At 33.8% G+C, this 17074-nt stretch overlaps 2 protein-coding genes across 4 annotated transcripts; both read left to right on the top strand.

Annotated features, from left to right (window-relative positions):
• Positions 1 to 132: 132 nt before the first annotated feature.
• On the top strand, positions 133 to 5677 carry LOC134715614 (mediator of RNA polymerase II transcription subunit 28-like). The gene is made up of 4 exons (XM_063577909.1): positions 133 to 274; positions 1675 to 1741; positions 2347 to 2459; positions 4890 to 5677. Exons 1-4 carry the CDS (start codon positions 212 to 214, stop codon positions 5295 to 5297), a joined length of 651 nt encoding a protein of 216 aa, XP_063433979.1. The 5' UTR covers positions 133 to 211; the 3' UTR covers positions 5298 to 5677.
• Positions 5678 to 9369: 3692 nt separating this feature from the next.
• On the top strand, positions 9370 to 12054 carry LOC134715612 (histidine-rich protein PFHRP-II-like). Of its 3 annotated transcripts, none has more exons than XM_063577904.1 (2): positions 9370 to 9490; positions 10712 to 12052. In XM_063577904.1, exon 2 carries the CDS (start codon positions 10749 to 10751, stop codon positions 11751 to 11753), a length of 1005 nt encoding a protein of 334 aa, XP_063433974.1. In that variant the 5' UTR covers positions 9370 to 9490; positions 10712 to 10748; the 3' UTR covers positions 11754 to 12052. The 3 variants fall into 3 exon arrangements, with proteins under 3 accessions (XP_063433974.1, XP_063433977.1, XP_063433976.1); XM_063577907.1 differs by lacking the exon at positions 9370 to 9490 and adding an exon at positions 9501 to 9554 and having other exon boundaries at positions 10712 to 12054; XM_063577906.1 differs by lacking the exon at positions 9370 to 9490 and adding an exon at positions 9548 to 9687 and having other exon boundaries at positions 10712 to 12054.
• Positions 12055 to 17074: the final 5020 nt, after the last annotated feature.

Genomic DNA, 17074 nt, shown 5'->3' with positions numbered 1-17074 from the left:
CAAGTGGCGAGAATGTTTGAATCATTTTTTGTTAACAAAATTACGCAAAGGAATAAGTTAGTACACTTATTAGGATATCTTATAATGAACCTTAAATAATTAAGTCCGGAATTCCGTTCTTGTTTTAAGGTTTATAATTTTACTGGTTTCCGAAATATGTTTGCAACGAAGAATAGACAATAGATATTTATACTGGTAGGAAGAAAATACAATGAACCCAGAAAATTTGAAACCCAATTTTCATTTAATTGATGAGCTTGAGTCTTCTTTTCAGGTAATTTTACATTCAAAATAACTTCTATGAAATAATGTTTTATTTTATTTAATTCAAAATTATATATTGTCATGAAATAGAACTTCTTTGTCTTTGAAAACATACCAAATCAAATTGTAGTATACATATATAAGCCAAAGAATATAAATAAAGGCAACAGTAGTATACCGCTGTTCAAAACTCATAAATCCATGGACAAGAAACAAAATCGGGGTAACAAACTAAAACCGAGGGAAACGCATCATATATAAGAGGAGAACAATGACACAACACCGAAACGCAACACACACAGAAACGGACCAAGCAACAGACAAAACACCACGAGAATAACAAATATAACATGAAAACCAAATACATGAATTTGGGATAAACAAGTACCGTGCCACGTCTTAACTCAATATCTCAAAAATAAGAGAAAACACAAACGACTCAACGTTAAAATGCAACACACACAGAAACGAACAATATTATAACAATGGCCATCTTCCTGACTTGGTACAGGACACTTTTAAAGGGGAATAAAAGTGAATTAAAATGTGTTCATTTCCATACAAAATATATATTGTGACTTTTTTCCAGTGACTTTTTCCTGTGACCTTTGTTCCTGTGCCTTTTTTTCCATGACTTTTTTCCTGTGCCTTTTTGTCCATCTATTGTCCATGTCACTCAATACAGCTCACTTCAATTATTACCTGGGGGAAGTACTCAAATCTCTTCCCCTTTCCAAACATGTTTATTTTGGCACCTTCTGGAGGAATGAAAAAGTGCACCACAAAATCCTGTAAAGTTTTTATTTTTCTTAAACATAAAACATATTTGAAATTTATTTATCTAGGGGATGCTATGCCTTAAATCTTTCCCAGATGTACAGATTTGTCTGTACTCAGAGTAAATTTTGAGGTGAAAAATCATCCATTTAAACCATAGGGTCTGATGAACCGTTCATCATAAAAAATGGACAAATATCATGACTATGACTGTATTTATTCCTCAAAAACTACACTATGACTGTATTTATTCCTCAAAAACTACACTATGACTGTATTTATTCCTCAAAAACTACACTATGACTGTATTTATTCCTCAAAAACTACACTATGTACAGACTTACATGTACAGTTTTAAAAGTCGCAAGGCCTGGCATCCTCTACATTTTTGTGTAGATATATAAAAATGCAATTTGCAATTGTGTTTCAGAAAGATAAAATCATTTTTGGATTTTGATGGACATTTTTTTCTGTTTTCTGTTTCTGCAGAAGGATTTAGGCTTTTTAGCCATTATAATTATTATTTTATTGAATTGAATTATTTAAAGAATGGATCAAATCAAACTGCAACTTGAGAAGTGCTTAGTCTTTTGGTAATTTGAAAAGCAAAAGCCTCTTTCATTAACATTTCAGAATTGCACAGCAGCTGTAACCAGTCAGGAACACTTTAACACCCAAGACACAGACGAGTTGAAACCAGGTAAATTATCTGACTAATTAATCTATGATCATTAGGTAGGAAGAAGAGGTTCAAAATAGAATATTGATTATAATACAACACTTGCACATTTATGCATATTTCCATACATTTCCTATAATGTCACAATATACATGATATATAAGTAATGTTATTATGTCAGAGAGTCTGAAAGTCTCTTTTTTGCACCTGGCCTAATCACTCGTTTAATAACGTCATTCATATCGATTGACCTCAGTGTCAGCTGGTGTAGCTCATTCTGAATTTTATTTTGAGATTGGACTATTAAGAAATTTGATGAAAAAACAGCAGATTAATCAGTAAACAAATAGATTTGATCGTCTGAGGGGTCACTTCAGTTCTTAACGTAACAGTAAGAGGTGAGCAGACGAGACAATACAAAATTCAACCCTTTCATATATTTTGAATAGCAAAAATATAAATTATTTCATATATGTGTTAACAATAATCTACCTATAGCGAAAAAATAAGTGACATTAAAAATTTTGTATTGTGACCAGTATGACTCGAGTAATCTGATGTATTCATCCTTTAATATGACATAATGTGTAGACTTATTTTCACATTTATGTTTTGTAAATTTTCAGGAGCAGAACAAACTTTCCAAAAGTTCCTAGATTTATGTAGACAGACAGAGGCATTCTTCCTCAACAAAAGGCTGGTGTTGTCAAAGCAGAAACCTGAACAAGTCATTAAAGATGTAAGTCTTAATCATCTCTTAAAGATCTTTATCATGTGTATCATTATATGAAGAAACAAGAATGTGTGCCCCAGTACACAGATGCCCCATCCGCACTATCATTTTCTTTGTTCAGTGGACAATGAAAATGGGGTAAAATCTCTAATTTGGCATTAAAATTAGAAAGATCATACCATAAAGAACATGTGTACTAAGTTTCAAGTTGATTGGACTTAAACTTTATCAAAAACTACCTCGACCAAAAACTTTAACCTGAGGTAGCAATACACAGTTAGGAAAAAAACTTAAAATTGACACTCATAATTTTTAAACACCCTCTTTCCCCTCCTGTCTAACAAAGAAGGCTTTATATGTGTGTATATACTTTTAGAAAGAGAATCTTCCATAGATTTGATTTCTAATGGTCATAAGGGTGAAATATAATCCCTTTTGGGTGTAACCATGGCAACAATCTGCATTTCTTAGATACAAAATATAGCAAAAAAGGGGGGTGAACATGTCAAAAAAGTCTCCAAAATTTGGTCTAAAGGAAAATTTCAATCAGTTACAGTGATACCTTTCCTGAATCCATAGGTTTATATCTATCAAGTGGTTCAAAAAAAATCATATGCCTTCCTGCTCGTTTTTCCATAAAATTGAATTGAAAAGATCGAGCGCAAAATCTTTGTTGATAAACACTACCATAATTTATGGACCTATGGACGGTACGGATAGGAAAATACGGACTGTCAATCATATAAATGGCCTATAAAACATGTTAAAAACAATCTAAATATTCATATAAACACACTAAGAAGGCTATATTATTCCTCAATTATCTAAAAATCAATTTTATTGTACAAAAACTTTCACATTTAAAAAATTCACAGGGGCCATAATGCGAAACTAAACTTCTAACTGTGTATTGCTACCTTAAGGATTAACATTTTTTTTTCCAATTCCACTTTAAATGGATTTCTGTTTTCTACTAGTTAAAACGAGCATTTTCGCCTGCTCGTTTTGAAAATCGGTTCAGAAATAAAGATTTTATGAAGGTTAGCAATTGACACTGAAATGCATCAAAAAAGTGATTTTATGAAACATGCCATGCCAAAGGGCATTTTCTCCTTTTTTAGTCAAATTTCTCAAACTATACCTTCTAAGCCTGTCTTTTCTTGTTTAAAAACTTAAATCAACCTTTACAGTAGACAAAGGTTACAAGTTAAAGCTATTTTGAAGCTTAAGAATGTCAATTGTGTTGTGTATTACCATACCATATCCTTGGTTAAAATTTAGTAGATACTGAATTTTAATTTATTTATAACAGCGGGAAAAAATTTAGGCATAATTCATGCTTAATTGTGACTTTATACTTGCTAAAATAATAAATTTGATTTAGTCGCATGAAAAAATATAAAGCGTTCCCTTCTAAGGTTTCTACATAACGCGCAACCTTCTTTTCCAAGGCGTAGCCAATAAAGTATCAATTTATGACGGAACCAAGTCTTTGTGTCAAAATGTCTATATTGGTTGCTAAGGACAATAAACAACAAAACTAACATATATTGTCAAACTAAAGGTTGTTTCTCCCTGAGAAATGTATCTATAACCTAAATATCAATAGATTTGTGGTATGATTTGTCTAAAAAAAGGAATTCTTAGCTTTGTCAAATGCCATAAGGTAGCAATACACAGTTAGGAAAAAAACTTAAAATTGACACTCATAATTTTTAAACACCCTCTTTCCCCTCCTGTCTAACAAAGAAGGCTTTATATGTGTGTTATGCATGTATATACTTTTAGAAAGAGAATCTTCCATAGATTTGATTTCTAATGGTCATAAGGGTGAAATATAATCCCTTTTGGGTGTAACCATGGCAACAATCTGCATTTCTTAGATACAAAATATAGCAAAAAAGGGGGGTGAACATGTCAAAAAAGTCTCCAAAATTTGGTCTAAAGGAAAATTTCAATCAGTTACAGTGATACCTTTCCTGAATCCATAGGTTTATATCTATCAAGTGGTTCAAAAAAAATCATATGCCTTCCTGCTCGTTTTTCCATAAAATTGAATTGAAAAGATCGAGCGCAAAATCTTTGTTGATAAACACTACCATAATTTATGGACCTATGGACGGTACGGATAGGAAAATACGGACTGTCAATCATATAAATGGCCTATAAAACATGTTAAAAACAATCTAAATATTCATATAAACACACTAAGAAGGCTATATTATTCCTCAATTATCTAAAAATCAATTTTATTGTACAAAAACTTTCACATTTAAAAAATTCACAGGGGCCATAATGCGAAACTAAACTTCTAACTGTGTATTGCTACCTGAAGCAGGACAGACGGACGGACGAACCTTCCTTAACAAATACATTGTGATAAAAACAATATTTAATTTGTCAAGAATGATGATATATATATTTCTATGATTACAGGAAACTGAGGATCTGAGAGCAGAACTTGAGAGGAAAGATGCTTTAATCAAACGCAATCAAGAAAAATTACAGCAATGGCAGACATTATTAAATAATATTCAGAGGGGACCAGGTGGGAGCTTGCCTGGGTCACATGGTGCTCAGAGCCACCAACCCCATCAGTCACAACAGATGCATCCACCTCATGGTTATAATGTTCAAGGAGGGACACAGATGGCACCAATGGGAGGAAGTCAAATGTATCATCCCCACCATAATCAAGGCCCCCCTCAGACTGTAGGGATGATGATGCCACCTCAGGGGCCTGGTCCTGGACATCAGCCACCACCAGCATACTCATCACAAGTGCCATCAGCATTGGCCAGTCTGGAGACAATGTCCAGTTTGGGGATGCAGGAACGAAGATAGTGCAAATTGTATTTGATATTGTTCATCATGGCAGCTTTTCTAAATTGTTTTGAACTAAGGGCTATTCCAGAAATTAGTTAAGTTTGGAGTCACTTATATTAAGATATACTTGTTATGTTATGTGTTTTTGATTTTAGATCAGAAAAAGGTACACACAGTCAATTAAAATTTCATGCATGTAGAGGGTATACAAAATGTGCTCCCCACACCCAAGTGCAATTATTTCTGGAATAGTGCTGAGTCATTTGTATCATAAATTGCAGTATCTGAAAAATAAATGTTGTATGGAATGCAGACATAGAAGAAATATACAAAATTGCTGAATTTTATCAGCATTTAGTGTGGATTTTATAAAGATTTTCAATAAAAGTGTATGATGTTTAAAAGTGTAGAGGAATTATCTATTATAAGTTAAAGGTATGGGAGTGTTGGTATTTTGTTTAATAAGACTGCACCCAGACAACTTTAAAAAAAAAAATAAGGCATTTGAGTTGTCAATTTGGTTTTTAGCTCACCTGGCCTAAAAGGCCATGTGAGCTTTTCTCATCACTTGGTGTCCGTCGTCGTCTGTCGTCGTTAACAATTTTTCAAACATCTTCTCCTCTGAAACTACTGAATGGATTTGAATGAAACTTAACATGATTGTTCCTTAGTATATCCTGCACAAAATGTGCGCTTCGATTTTTGATCTGTCAAAAAACATGGCCGCTGTTACTTAAAATAGAACATAGGGGTCAAATGCAGTTTTTGGCTTATATCTCAAAAACGAAAGCATTTAGAGCAAAATTGACATGGGGTTAAAATGTTCATTAGGTCAAGATCTATCAGCCCTGAAATTTTCAGATGAATCAAACAAACCATTGTTGGGTTGCTGCCACTTAATTGGTAATTTTAAGGAAATTTTGCAGTTTTTGGTCATTATCTTGAATATTATTATAGATAAAGATAAACTGTAAACAGCAAATAAGATCAGCAAAGTAAGATCTACAAATAAGTTAATATGACCAAAATTGTCAATTGACCCCTTAAGGGGTTATTGTCCTTTAATGACAATTTTTCACAATTTGTTCATCATATTTGCTAACTTTAAAAAATCTTCTCCTCTGAAACTACTGAATGGATTTGGTTAAAACTAAGCATGATTGTTCCTTAGATTATCCTGCACAAAGCGTGTGCTTTGATTTTTGATCCGTCAAAAAACATGGCCGCCGTTACTTAAAATAGAACATAGGGGTCAAATGCAGTTTTTGGCTTATATCTCAAAAACGAAAGCATTAAGAGCAAATCTGACATGGAGTAAAAATATTCATTAGGTCAATATCTATCAGCCCTGAAATTTTCAGATGAATCAAACATCCAATTGTTGGGTTGCTGCCACTTAAATGGTAATTTTAAGGAAATTTTGCAGTTTTTGGTCATTATCTTGAATATTATTATAGATAAAGATAAACTGTAAACAGCAAAAATGATCAGTAAAATAAGATCTACAAATAAGTCAGTTTGACCAAAATTGTCAATTGACCCCTTTAGGAGTTATTGCCCTTTAAAGACTTTTTTCACAATTTGTTCATCATGTTGACTTACTTTAAAAAATCTTCTCTTTTGAAACTGCTGTATCAATTTCAGCCGAACTTAGGCTAAATGAGTTTCAGAGTTTCAGAGTATCTAGTATAAATTTTATATTTCATTTCCTTGTATGTCAAGAAACATAGCTCCTATGGCTAAAATAGAACATAGGAGAAAATGATTTTTTTTTGCTTTTGAAGAAAATAGGACGATTCAAAGAACATTTAAATAAATTGAAAAGCCAAAATAATCATTGATGAGAGATTAAACCAAAAAAATTCAGGTGAGCGATTCAGGCTCTTGAGAGCCTCTTGTTTCAACAATAGTGTCACATGTCAATCTGACCGTTTCTCTGAGTCAAGACTAGAGAATTAATTTAACATGAACTTATTTTACTCAGCATTAGAAATGTTTGCAAGAGTATGTTTTTGCCCCACCCCCTTGTGCACACTCTTGCTGAAGAAGCAAAGTATGCCTGTCCTTCCATACTTCCTTCCAAATCACAACAATGCTTAGAGAATGTTTGAATTTTTTTTTTCATGTTTTACATATAAACCAAATATGAGAATTTGGGTCAAATCTATGAATAGCTATTATAGTTTTCTCAGATATAAGTAATAGGTCAACTATATGTGGTGTATGACATGATTGTAAGAGGAAAGTGACCCTTTGAAGGGGTTGGTTTGACCTTGACTTCATTTTCATTGATCATTGGTCAACAAAGGTTTTGGGGCTAGGTCCTTTTCTCAGATACTACCGGTATAAACACTAGAAACCGCCGCATTTTTGCACCTGTCCCAAGTCAGGAGCCTCTGGCCTTTGTTAGTCTTGTATTATTTTAATTTTAGTTTCTTGTGTACAATTTAGTAATTAGTATGGCGTTCATTATCACTGAACTAGTATATATTTGTTTAGGGGCCAGCTGAAGGACGCCTCTGGGTGCTGGAATTTCTCGCTACATTGAAGACCTGTTTGTGATCTTCTGCTGTTGCTTTTTTTTTGTTTTTTTTTATTTGGTCGGGTTGTTGTCTCTTTGACACATTCCCCATTTCCATTCTCAATTTTACACTAGATAAACTATATATGATTTGTAAGAAATGATTCTTAGGTGAATATGTTTTTTTTTGGCACAGTTCACCTAACCTTGACTGCATTTTCAAAGTTATTAAAAAGTTTTCTGTGGTTAGGTCTATTCATCAAATACTTTATACACCACTAGTGACTGGAGTATAGAAACATGGTCACCTTTGGTCTTCCTTCAAGAGACAGTAAAACACTTTCTGAGGTAGGGTGTCCATTTGGTTGTGCAGGATGTATGAATTTACAGCCACTTCTTGTAAAAATGCAGGGGAGTTCAAATTCAATGCCTTGACCTGTGTAGAGTGAACAGGTGCAGTCTTGTTAATAGAAGGGGGAAACAGGGTTCAAATAACAGCAAAACAGCAAATTTATTTGACTTATAACAGATAACAAGGAATTGAAAATGGATAAAAACAGATAGCAGTAAATGCAGTTTACAAAAATGAACAGCAGAACCAGAACTATTAAGTCAACATTGCTAGAAAATGACAGTCAACTCCTTTTACAATTTTTTGCTCCTGTTTGACTATTTTTTACCCAATTTGTTATTGTGGAAACTATGTCTAGATAGTTGTTGTGTTCATGGCTTTAAGCTAAAGGTGGAAATTTCTGTTTCAGAAATTGTTGTCTAGTCCTGGACATGTATGAAATGTTTGCCACTGAACAAACAACAATCAATCAATTAAAAATGGATAGTGTATAAGAAGACTTCTATGAACTTACGACCACTACTGAGGACTGTTGTAATAGTCTCAGTCTAAATATGTTAATGTAGGGGAAAAGAGGGACCAATTCAAACAAATGATCCTCTTCGTGGACTTTAAACTTCATGCTGTTTAAGGACATCACTATGATCAGATTTTGTAAAATCTATAAAGGAATCATGACTTTAGAAAGGCACTGAAACTCGTGGAAACCTTAGTGTGTGCATGGCCGTGATAGTTTGTGACAACAGTTTGTTTTGAAGCAAAGAAATTGAATATATCTGATCAAGAAGTCACTTCAAATGTGAAAGACGTCAGGGCCTAAAACATGGGGGAAACATAACACACACGTATCGCTTTCAAAATTTATAACAGGACCTTTTATAACTTTATTTTGATACTAGGTTAATTTACTTTTTATTTTGGTTAACTTAAAAGTCAATATTATTAAACTTTTAAAAGATAAGTTTATATTCTTATCTCAAATCAATACATGTAAAGTCGTGCACGTATAGGTTTTAGCGTAATACAGTAATTAATTTATTTTTTGATTACAGAAAAATATCGATTTACAAAGATGATGAAACTATATACGACTCCCTTCAATGCATTTTTCATTTAAGAAGTAATTCAACAGTATATTACTTTTTTGGTGTCACGCATAAAAACAATAAAAATCATTAAAATTCTTTAACAAAATGTTCGATCGTCACGATCGACTCACCGATTTCCTTGAACTTGGTCAGAAATATATATAAAGAACGTAGTTTCATTTGCCATTTAAATCTTAGCTCACGGTCTAAAGAAGAAAAAAATCTGTTGACTGTTGTTCATTATCGAAAGGTAAGATACATATCTACATTTTACATTTGTTTAGCCGTTGTTTTTTTCTTTATTTGTTTTAAAAGTAAGTTGAAAAGTGGAGTATAGATATTTTACAAAGTTAGCCTAGGCCGACATATGATACGAAATCAAACATTTTAACTTGTATAATATTAAGGAAACTGAATAACATTGGAAATATTTTAAAACTGGTATTGGTAAGTTAGCGTTTGTATAACTATGGATCAACACAGGCACTAGCCTCTGCTTTTTTCTCTTTGTATCTATATATATACTTTAATATAGTGCCTGTGAGAAACAATGTCATGTTAATTATTGGGTTCGTGGTAAAAGTCATTCGAAAACAAAGTAAAGGGAAATCAGTGCAGAAAACCCGAAGAAAGATACAGAACTTGCAATTAATCACAGACATGCATTTTTTTTTACTGTAACACCACTGTCCCGGGGTAAACATATGGTTGGTGCCTTCAACCAAGTTCAATCCCGCATCATTCTACTGGTGCCTGTCCTGTCCCATGTCAGGAGCTTGTAGTTCAGTCATTGATTGCCGTTGGTTCATGTCTGTCATGTTTGTTTTTCGTAAATTGTTTTCATAAAAATAAGGCCTTTAGTTATCTCAATTGAATTGTTTCATATTTTTCATGTCTGAGCATTTTCTAGCTAACTTTGCCGAATGGGGTTTTCTCATTGTTGAAGGCTGAATGGTTGCCTAAAGTTTTGCACATTCACTTCATTTATGTGGTGGGTATAGTTGTCAAGTTGTCACATTGATAATATCGCATCATAGGCGGGATTTTTATGAAGTATATTTAAACGACAGACTAATAAATATCTAACGGGACAACCATTTTCTCGGGTGAAAAGGGGGGGGGTGCAGATTTTGTTGTTGTTTGTAGATTGACTAATAATTAAATCTGTTGCTACACGTTCTGGTTTTTCCCCGCAGTATTGCCTCTCGAAAAATATATTTTTGATACAACTATATCCTGCATTTTACCTGTGTTGCAGTGTTTTCATTTTCATTAAGTTGGCTTGGGCAAGTTTTACCAGGCAAGGATATTCGTTTTCAAAATCATTCTGTCACTATCACAGAAAATCGAATTGTTGGCCTCTAAATCTAACTTCGTTGAATTTGAAAAGTGGGAATATAAAAGCTTTATTGGATTCGAAAATAATTTTCATTACTTGCTTCTTTCACATATTTTGTTTTATTTACGACAGGTAGCTCACGGATTTTCAACATAAATCCTCAGTCAAAATGAGTGAAGATCATTCAGTAAAAGGAGTAAAAGAATCGGAAAACGAAGATAGTCTTTTAAAAGAAAAGGAGACACTACAGGATGGAAACACTACACAGATATCTGCTGCAACAGATAAAATTAATCCTTTAGACGAAAAAGATTTGACAAAAGAATCTCCTCAATCCGAAGACACGACAAAAGATCACCACGCCAAGAAGGGTCATCCGTCCAAGACAACCCATCCTACACCAAAGGCTCATCCCCCTAAAGAAGGAACCCACCATGCCAAGCAACCCCATCACGCTAAAGATACGCACCATAAAAAAGAAGAGGGCCACTCGAAAGATACGCAACATAAAAAAGAAGAGGATCGCCAGAAAGAAACGCATATTTCGAAAGGAGATAAACCCCATTCAACTAAAGAAAATCATCATTTGAGTAAGACACATCCTGTCAAAGGGCACAAAGAAGACCACCACACTAAAGAAACGCTTAGGACGAAGGAACATCCAACTAAGGAAACGCATGGTTCGAAGGAACATTCCACTATGGAAACGCATGGTTCGAAGGAACATCCCACTAAGGAAACGCATGGTTCGAAAGAACATCCAACTAAGGAAACGCATGGCTCGACAGTACATCCCTCTAAAGAAACACACCATGCGAAAGCAGCTCACCACCCAGCAAAACAAAAGCATGACCAAAAGGAGAAGGACTCGAAAGCAATTACAGAACAGTCAAAGGATGAGCATGATAAAACACATCATGATAAGGATATCCCGAAAGACGCCCATCATGAAAAAGAAAAACCGAAAGGAGTCCATCATGCTAAAGCTGCACATCCTTCAAAAGATGTTCATCATAAAGATAAAGAATCAAACCACCCAAAAGAAGCGCACCATCCTAAGGCAGCTCACAACCCCAAAGCAGCAGACAAATCAACAGAGAAACATCATACAAATGGTGCACATCACCCAAAACATCCCGTTAAACAGGATAAAGACATATCAAAAGCATCATAATGATTCGTTTATTGATTTATTTATGACTAGCATCACTTACGTTTTTTTTATTTATTTTAATACTAGTAAGTCAATTGTATAGCTACATTGTTTGCCTTTTATGTCATACTTGAACGATATATGTATGAACGCCATTGCTTAAGATTGGTAGAGCAACTGGATTTTTTAATTTTGTTTAATTACAGAATTATAATATTATTGTTTTATCGGAAAGAGGTAGGGCCAATTTGTCGGGAATTTTTTTCATTCGATAAGATAGGTAAATCATGTTTTAAATAGCTTGATAGATGCTCATAATAGTACATGAAAATACCTCACATCATCTATTTTCATACCTTGAACAGGTATTCCTACAAACACAAGGCCAAGACTATTGATTTTTTTAATATTGATTCTATTTAAGGAATAACAGTACTGTAGTTGAAGAGTTGCCACCGTCAATTGTAGATTTGACGGTCGCAAATGCAGTTTTACTGGCGACGCGTAGCGGAGACAGTAAAACGGAGATTTGCGACCGTCAAATCAAAATTCTAATGCAACAAAGTTTGTAACGTTCATTTTGATTGGATAACGTCACTTTCTTACATGGCATCAATTGACAATTGATGCTATGGGACGTACGCGCAAGCGCAGACGGCATATGACAGATTTTAAATACATGTTTTAACGTTGTTTTCTCTCAGTTTCATTAGAATGGAGATAACAATATTGTATTTTAAGCTCCGAAGGCATCAATTGGGGATTTGATGGTCGCAAATACCCGTTTACTGTCTCCGCTAACGCGTCGCCAGTAAACTTAATTTGCGACCATCAAATCCCCAATTGATGCCGTCGGAGCTTAAAATACAATACAGTTATCTCCTAATTGACGGTGGCAACTCTTCAACTACAGTACTGTTATTCCGATTCTAATGCATTACAAAAATAAAAAGTGTGATAAAACTTGAAAAAATGTCTAAATTTGTCAAATAAAAAAAAATCCGCGAAACTTCATGAATGATTTTGGCACAAAGACGTCATGGCTAAACGTGACGTCATACAAATGAAACTTACAATTTGGAGGATATTACGTTAGCTGTACGCTTTAAATTCGGATAGAATTACATTAAAACGTCGAATTCGAGGTAGGTGTTGTTTCATTTTCGATTATATTGTAGTAATCGAACATTTATTGATTCATCAATTCAAAATGGCGGGTCCCTCCTTAGTTACGCCTGGTCAACTGTGGATTTGACGGCAACTTTTAGCCAATGAAAAAAATTGTTACATCCAAGTTGCATTAAAATTTATTATTAACATCCTTTATGCAAGGTACCTAGTCCAGCCCTGGCCTCAGTGACTCTTTTTTTGTTTTTTTTTGTTGTTGTTGTCACTGATTCATGACGAAGAAGTTATCATTGACTCTTTGCCCTTATCAGATCTAGATGATGATGAGGATGTAGACAATGATCGGCAAAGGAGGTTTAGAAAACCTCCATCGTGGATGAAGGACTACCAACGGTAAATTGTTTGTTTTGAGATGTAAATAGACAGTGTAAATATGTATTTTTAATAGAAAATATCTGTTTTATAATTGTAGATCTAAATATGGTAAAAGATACCCGATATTATTATTGTGTTTTAGTTTTAATTTTATGGTATGACCGTCCGGTCGGACTGGGGACGTTAAATCCAATGCCCCGTGTACAGGAAATGTCACATTCTGTGTACGTTAAAGATCCTTTTGTACAGTTCGTTAAGAGTAGGCTCCTAGGGGCCGCTACATAGGCTAAATTTTGCAGCTTGATTATTTCGGAAGATTAAGTTTCCAGTGACAGTTTAAATTGATACATGATTTTGGTATTTAGATTTCATATAGTAAAGGTATTAAGTTAAGTAGTTTTGGTAGGAATCCATTACCCATTGGTAGTAGTATTGGTTTGAGCTGGTTGAAATCTGAGCATATGGTAGATGTATTGTCTACGAGCTGATAAGGTGAACATTTATTTTGTTCGGTTAATTTTGTCTAGTACCATGGAGAGTACTTTGCATTTTGAGAACATGCTCAGTGGTTACTGTCGAATATATAGTTGATAGAGTTTGGGTCTGAAAAAGGGCCACATGATTTAGCTCGAGTATTGTAAATGCGGGGCGCATTTCTGTTGAGGCGTGGGTAATGTGACGAATATTATTCAGTTACCTTTATTATGTTAAGAAGTTCTAAGTTTATCTGTTAGGAAATCGGCAAATGTTAAAATCCTTTCACTTTCGTTTCTTAATGAAGTACGTTATTACGGTTGTATTACGGAAAACAATTTCCGAAGTTTTGGTACTGGTTCCGATCCTTTCAAGATGGAAAGTAAGTGCTTGATATTGAATTACTATAGGCGTTATATTAAAACGTAACAGTAATACGAAATATATTTATTTCTGTTTAGAGATTATGTGCATTTTGGTTAGAGATTATTCTAGTATATAAGTAGGGTTTCTCGCAAAGTTAAGGTAGCACTCCACAGTTAGAAAATAAAATTAAAAATGAGCCCCAAAATGTTTTATCATCTCCTATTCCTGGATTTCTAATACATTAACCTAACTGTTTGTGTTGTACATGTACATATGTATGTAATCAGTATCTTCCATAGATTCAATTTTCCAAAGTTAAAAGGGTGAAAATTAATTCCTTTTATGTGTATCCATGGCAACATTCAGCATTTATTTACCATAAAATATTGCAAAAAGGGGGGTGAACATGTCATATATCCCCCCAAAATTTGGATCAAACTAGAATTTCAATGCCTTTGAGTGATACCTTTTTAGAAACTGTTTCCTTAAATCTTCCTAATGATCAAATAAAAAATGGGTGTCTTTCGCCTCATTTTTTCGTAAAATCCAATCACAAAGTTCGTGCGATAAAAAGTTGGAAAAAAACATTACAAAAATTGCCGGACCAATGTATGGTATGGACATGCAAATACGGACTGTCATACAGAAAACAGCCTATATTACATACATTACATAACCTTGATGTTCATATAAACCCAATACAAAGGCTATTTTAATACTCAGCTATCCAAAAATTAATTTTATTGCACACTAGCTCTCATATTTAAAAAATCCACAGGGGCCAAAATGCGAAACTACACACCTAACTGTGGAGTGCTACCTTAAGGTGAAATTTTTCCCCTCCTGCCTCAACTTTTTTTATGTTTTCTGTGTTCTACTAGTTGTTACAATGAAAATGGTATGCTAGTTTTTAAAATTGGTTCAGTAATAAAGATTTTATGAAGGTTAGCAGTTGGTGTTGAAACGCGACAAAAAGTGATTTTAAAATAAATGCTGGATCATAGTGAAAAACTTCAAGGCTGTCTCATTTTTGGGGTAAATTTCTAAAACTTTTCCCTTTTTTTTATTTCAAATTATAAAATTACCTTAAAAGAGGACAAATTATACAAGTTTTAGGTGTTTGAAAGCACTTATAGGTAATTTTTGCTGTAAATAGCATACCTAACCTTGGTTTAGAAGCTCTCAAGCAGGGTATAAATTTCTTACAGTACTGGCATCATTAAATTTATTTAATGCCAAATTATGATATAAAATCCTGCTAAAAATGTTTATTTGACTTATTCACATTCAAAAATATAAAGCGATACATTCTGAGATTATCATATAAAGCGCAATCTTTGGTTACAAGGGCAAAGCTAACGGGGTACAAATTTAAGACCGCAACATGTCTAAGTGTCAAAATTTGTATATTTGGTTGCTAAGGACAGTAAACAATAAAATTAACATAAATTGCATTCCTAGCAGTTTTTTTACCTTCAGAACTAAAACAAGAACATAAAAGACTAAAGATTTGTGGTCAATTTTAACTTTAAAAGTGCATTTCTGTGCTTTCTGATGTGCCATAAGGTAGCACTCCACAGTTAGAAAATAAAATTAAAAATGAGCCCCAAAATGTTTTATCATCTCCTATTCCTGGATTTCTAATACATTAACCTAACTGTTTGTGTTGTACATGTACATATGTATGTAATCAGTATCTTCCATAGATTCAATTTTCCAAAGTTAAAAGGGTGAAAATTAATTCCTTTTATGTGTATCCATGGCAACATTCAGCATTTATTTACCATAAAATATTGCAAAAAGGGGGGTGAACATGTCATATATCCCCCCAAAATTTGGATCAAACTAGAATTTCAATGCCTTTGAGTGATACCTTTTTAGAAACTGTTTCCTTAAATCTTCCTAATGATCAAATAAAAAATGGGTGTCTTTCGCCTCATTTTTTCGTAAAATCCAATCACAAAGTTCGTGCGATAAAAAGTTGGAAAAAAACATTACAAAAATTGCCGGACCAATGTATGGTATGGACATGCAAATACGGACTGTCATACAGAAAACAGCCTATATTACATACATTACATAACCTTGATGTTCATATAAACCCAATACAAAGGCTATTTTAATACTCAGCTATCCAAAAATTAATTTTATTGCACACTAGCTCTCATATTTAAAAAATCCACAGGGGCCAAAATGCGAAACTACACACCTAACTGTGGAGTGCTACCTAAGCAGTTCGGTCGTCAGAGCTCCCAGAGTGAAGACTAAAGAAAAGGTAATTATAACTATTTCTGAATAAGAAGTAGCTTACCAAAGACCTTTGGTTAAACTTTTATAAGCAAGAGCCAATTGTACTATCTGAATAAGGTGGTGACATATTGTCCTGTGGTATATAATTAAGGGGACAACGTGATACTGTCCCTTTGGACCAGTGATACCTTGGCCCTGAATAAGGACCAGGGGCGCACTGGAAACCATAATTTCATATTACCTTTCAATCAACGAACTAAGGTACTGTAAGACAAATAAGTTTATAGTCATATATCAACTTTTGAAGTAAGGTTAAGTCATAGCTCCAATTAATCGTCCCTTGTGTCGTACTCCATTGTTAGGTTAAGGGTTCCATTTTGTATACCTACCGGAAGTAATCTTTTGTTAATTGTTATTCGGCTTTTATATCTAAAGTTGAATTAGTTCAGGAAACACGTTACCATTTGTAATGGTTAGCCAACGATACACAACAAATCCAGGGAAGTAACCCTGGTACGGATCTACGGGTACACAAAGTACCATCTGGCGTGAAGGACCCCCTGCACGTTACACTACGATTAAATTTGCCTGATGAAATTAAAACCTTATTTTCTTTCTTTTTTTAAAGATTATAGAAGGGCAGATTCTTAGAAAAAAGGAAAAAATCACAAAAATACTGAACTCCGAGGAAATTTCAAAACGGAAAGTCCCTAATCAAATGGCAAAATCAAAAACTCAAACACATCAAA

Source organism: Mytilus trossulus, chromosome 4 (assembly GCF_036588685.1).
Source record: "Mytilus trossulus isolate FHL-02 chromosome 4, PNRI_Mtr1.1.1.hap1, whole genome shotgun sequence".
Lineage (NCBI taxonomy): Eukaryota > Metazoa > Mollusca > Bivalvia > Mytilida > Mytilidae > Mytilus > Mytilus trossulus.
The sequence above is the reverse complement of the archived record's forward strand: the minus strand, read 5'-3'. Positions and strand labels throughout refer to the sequence as shown.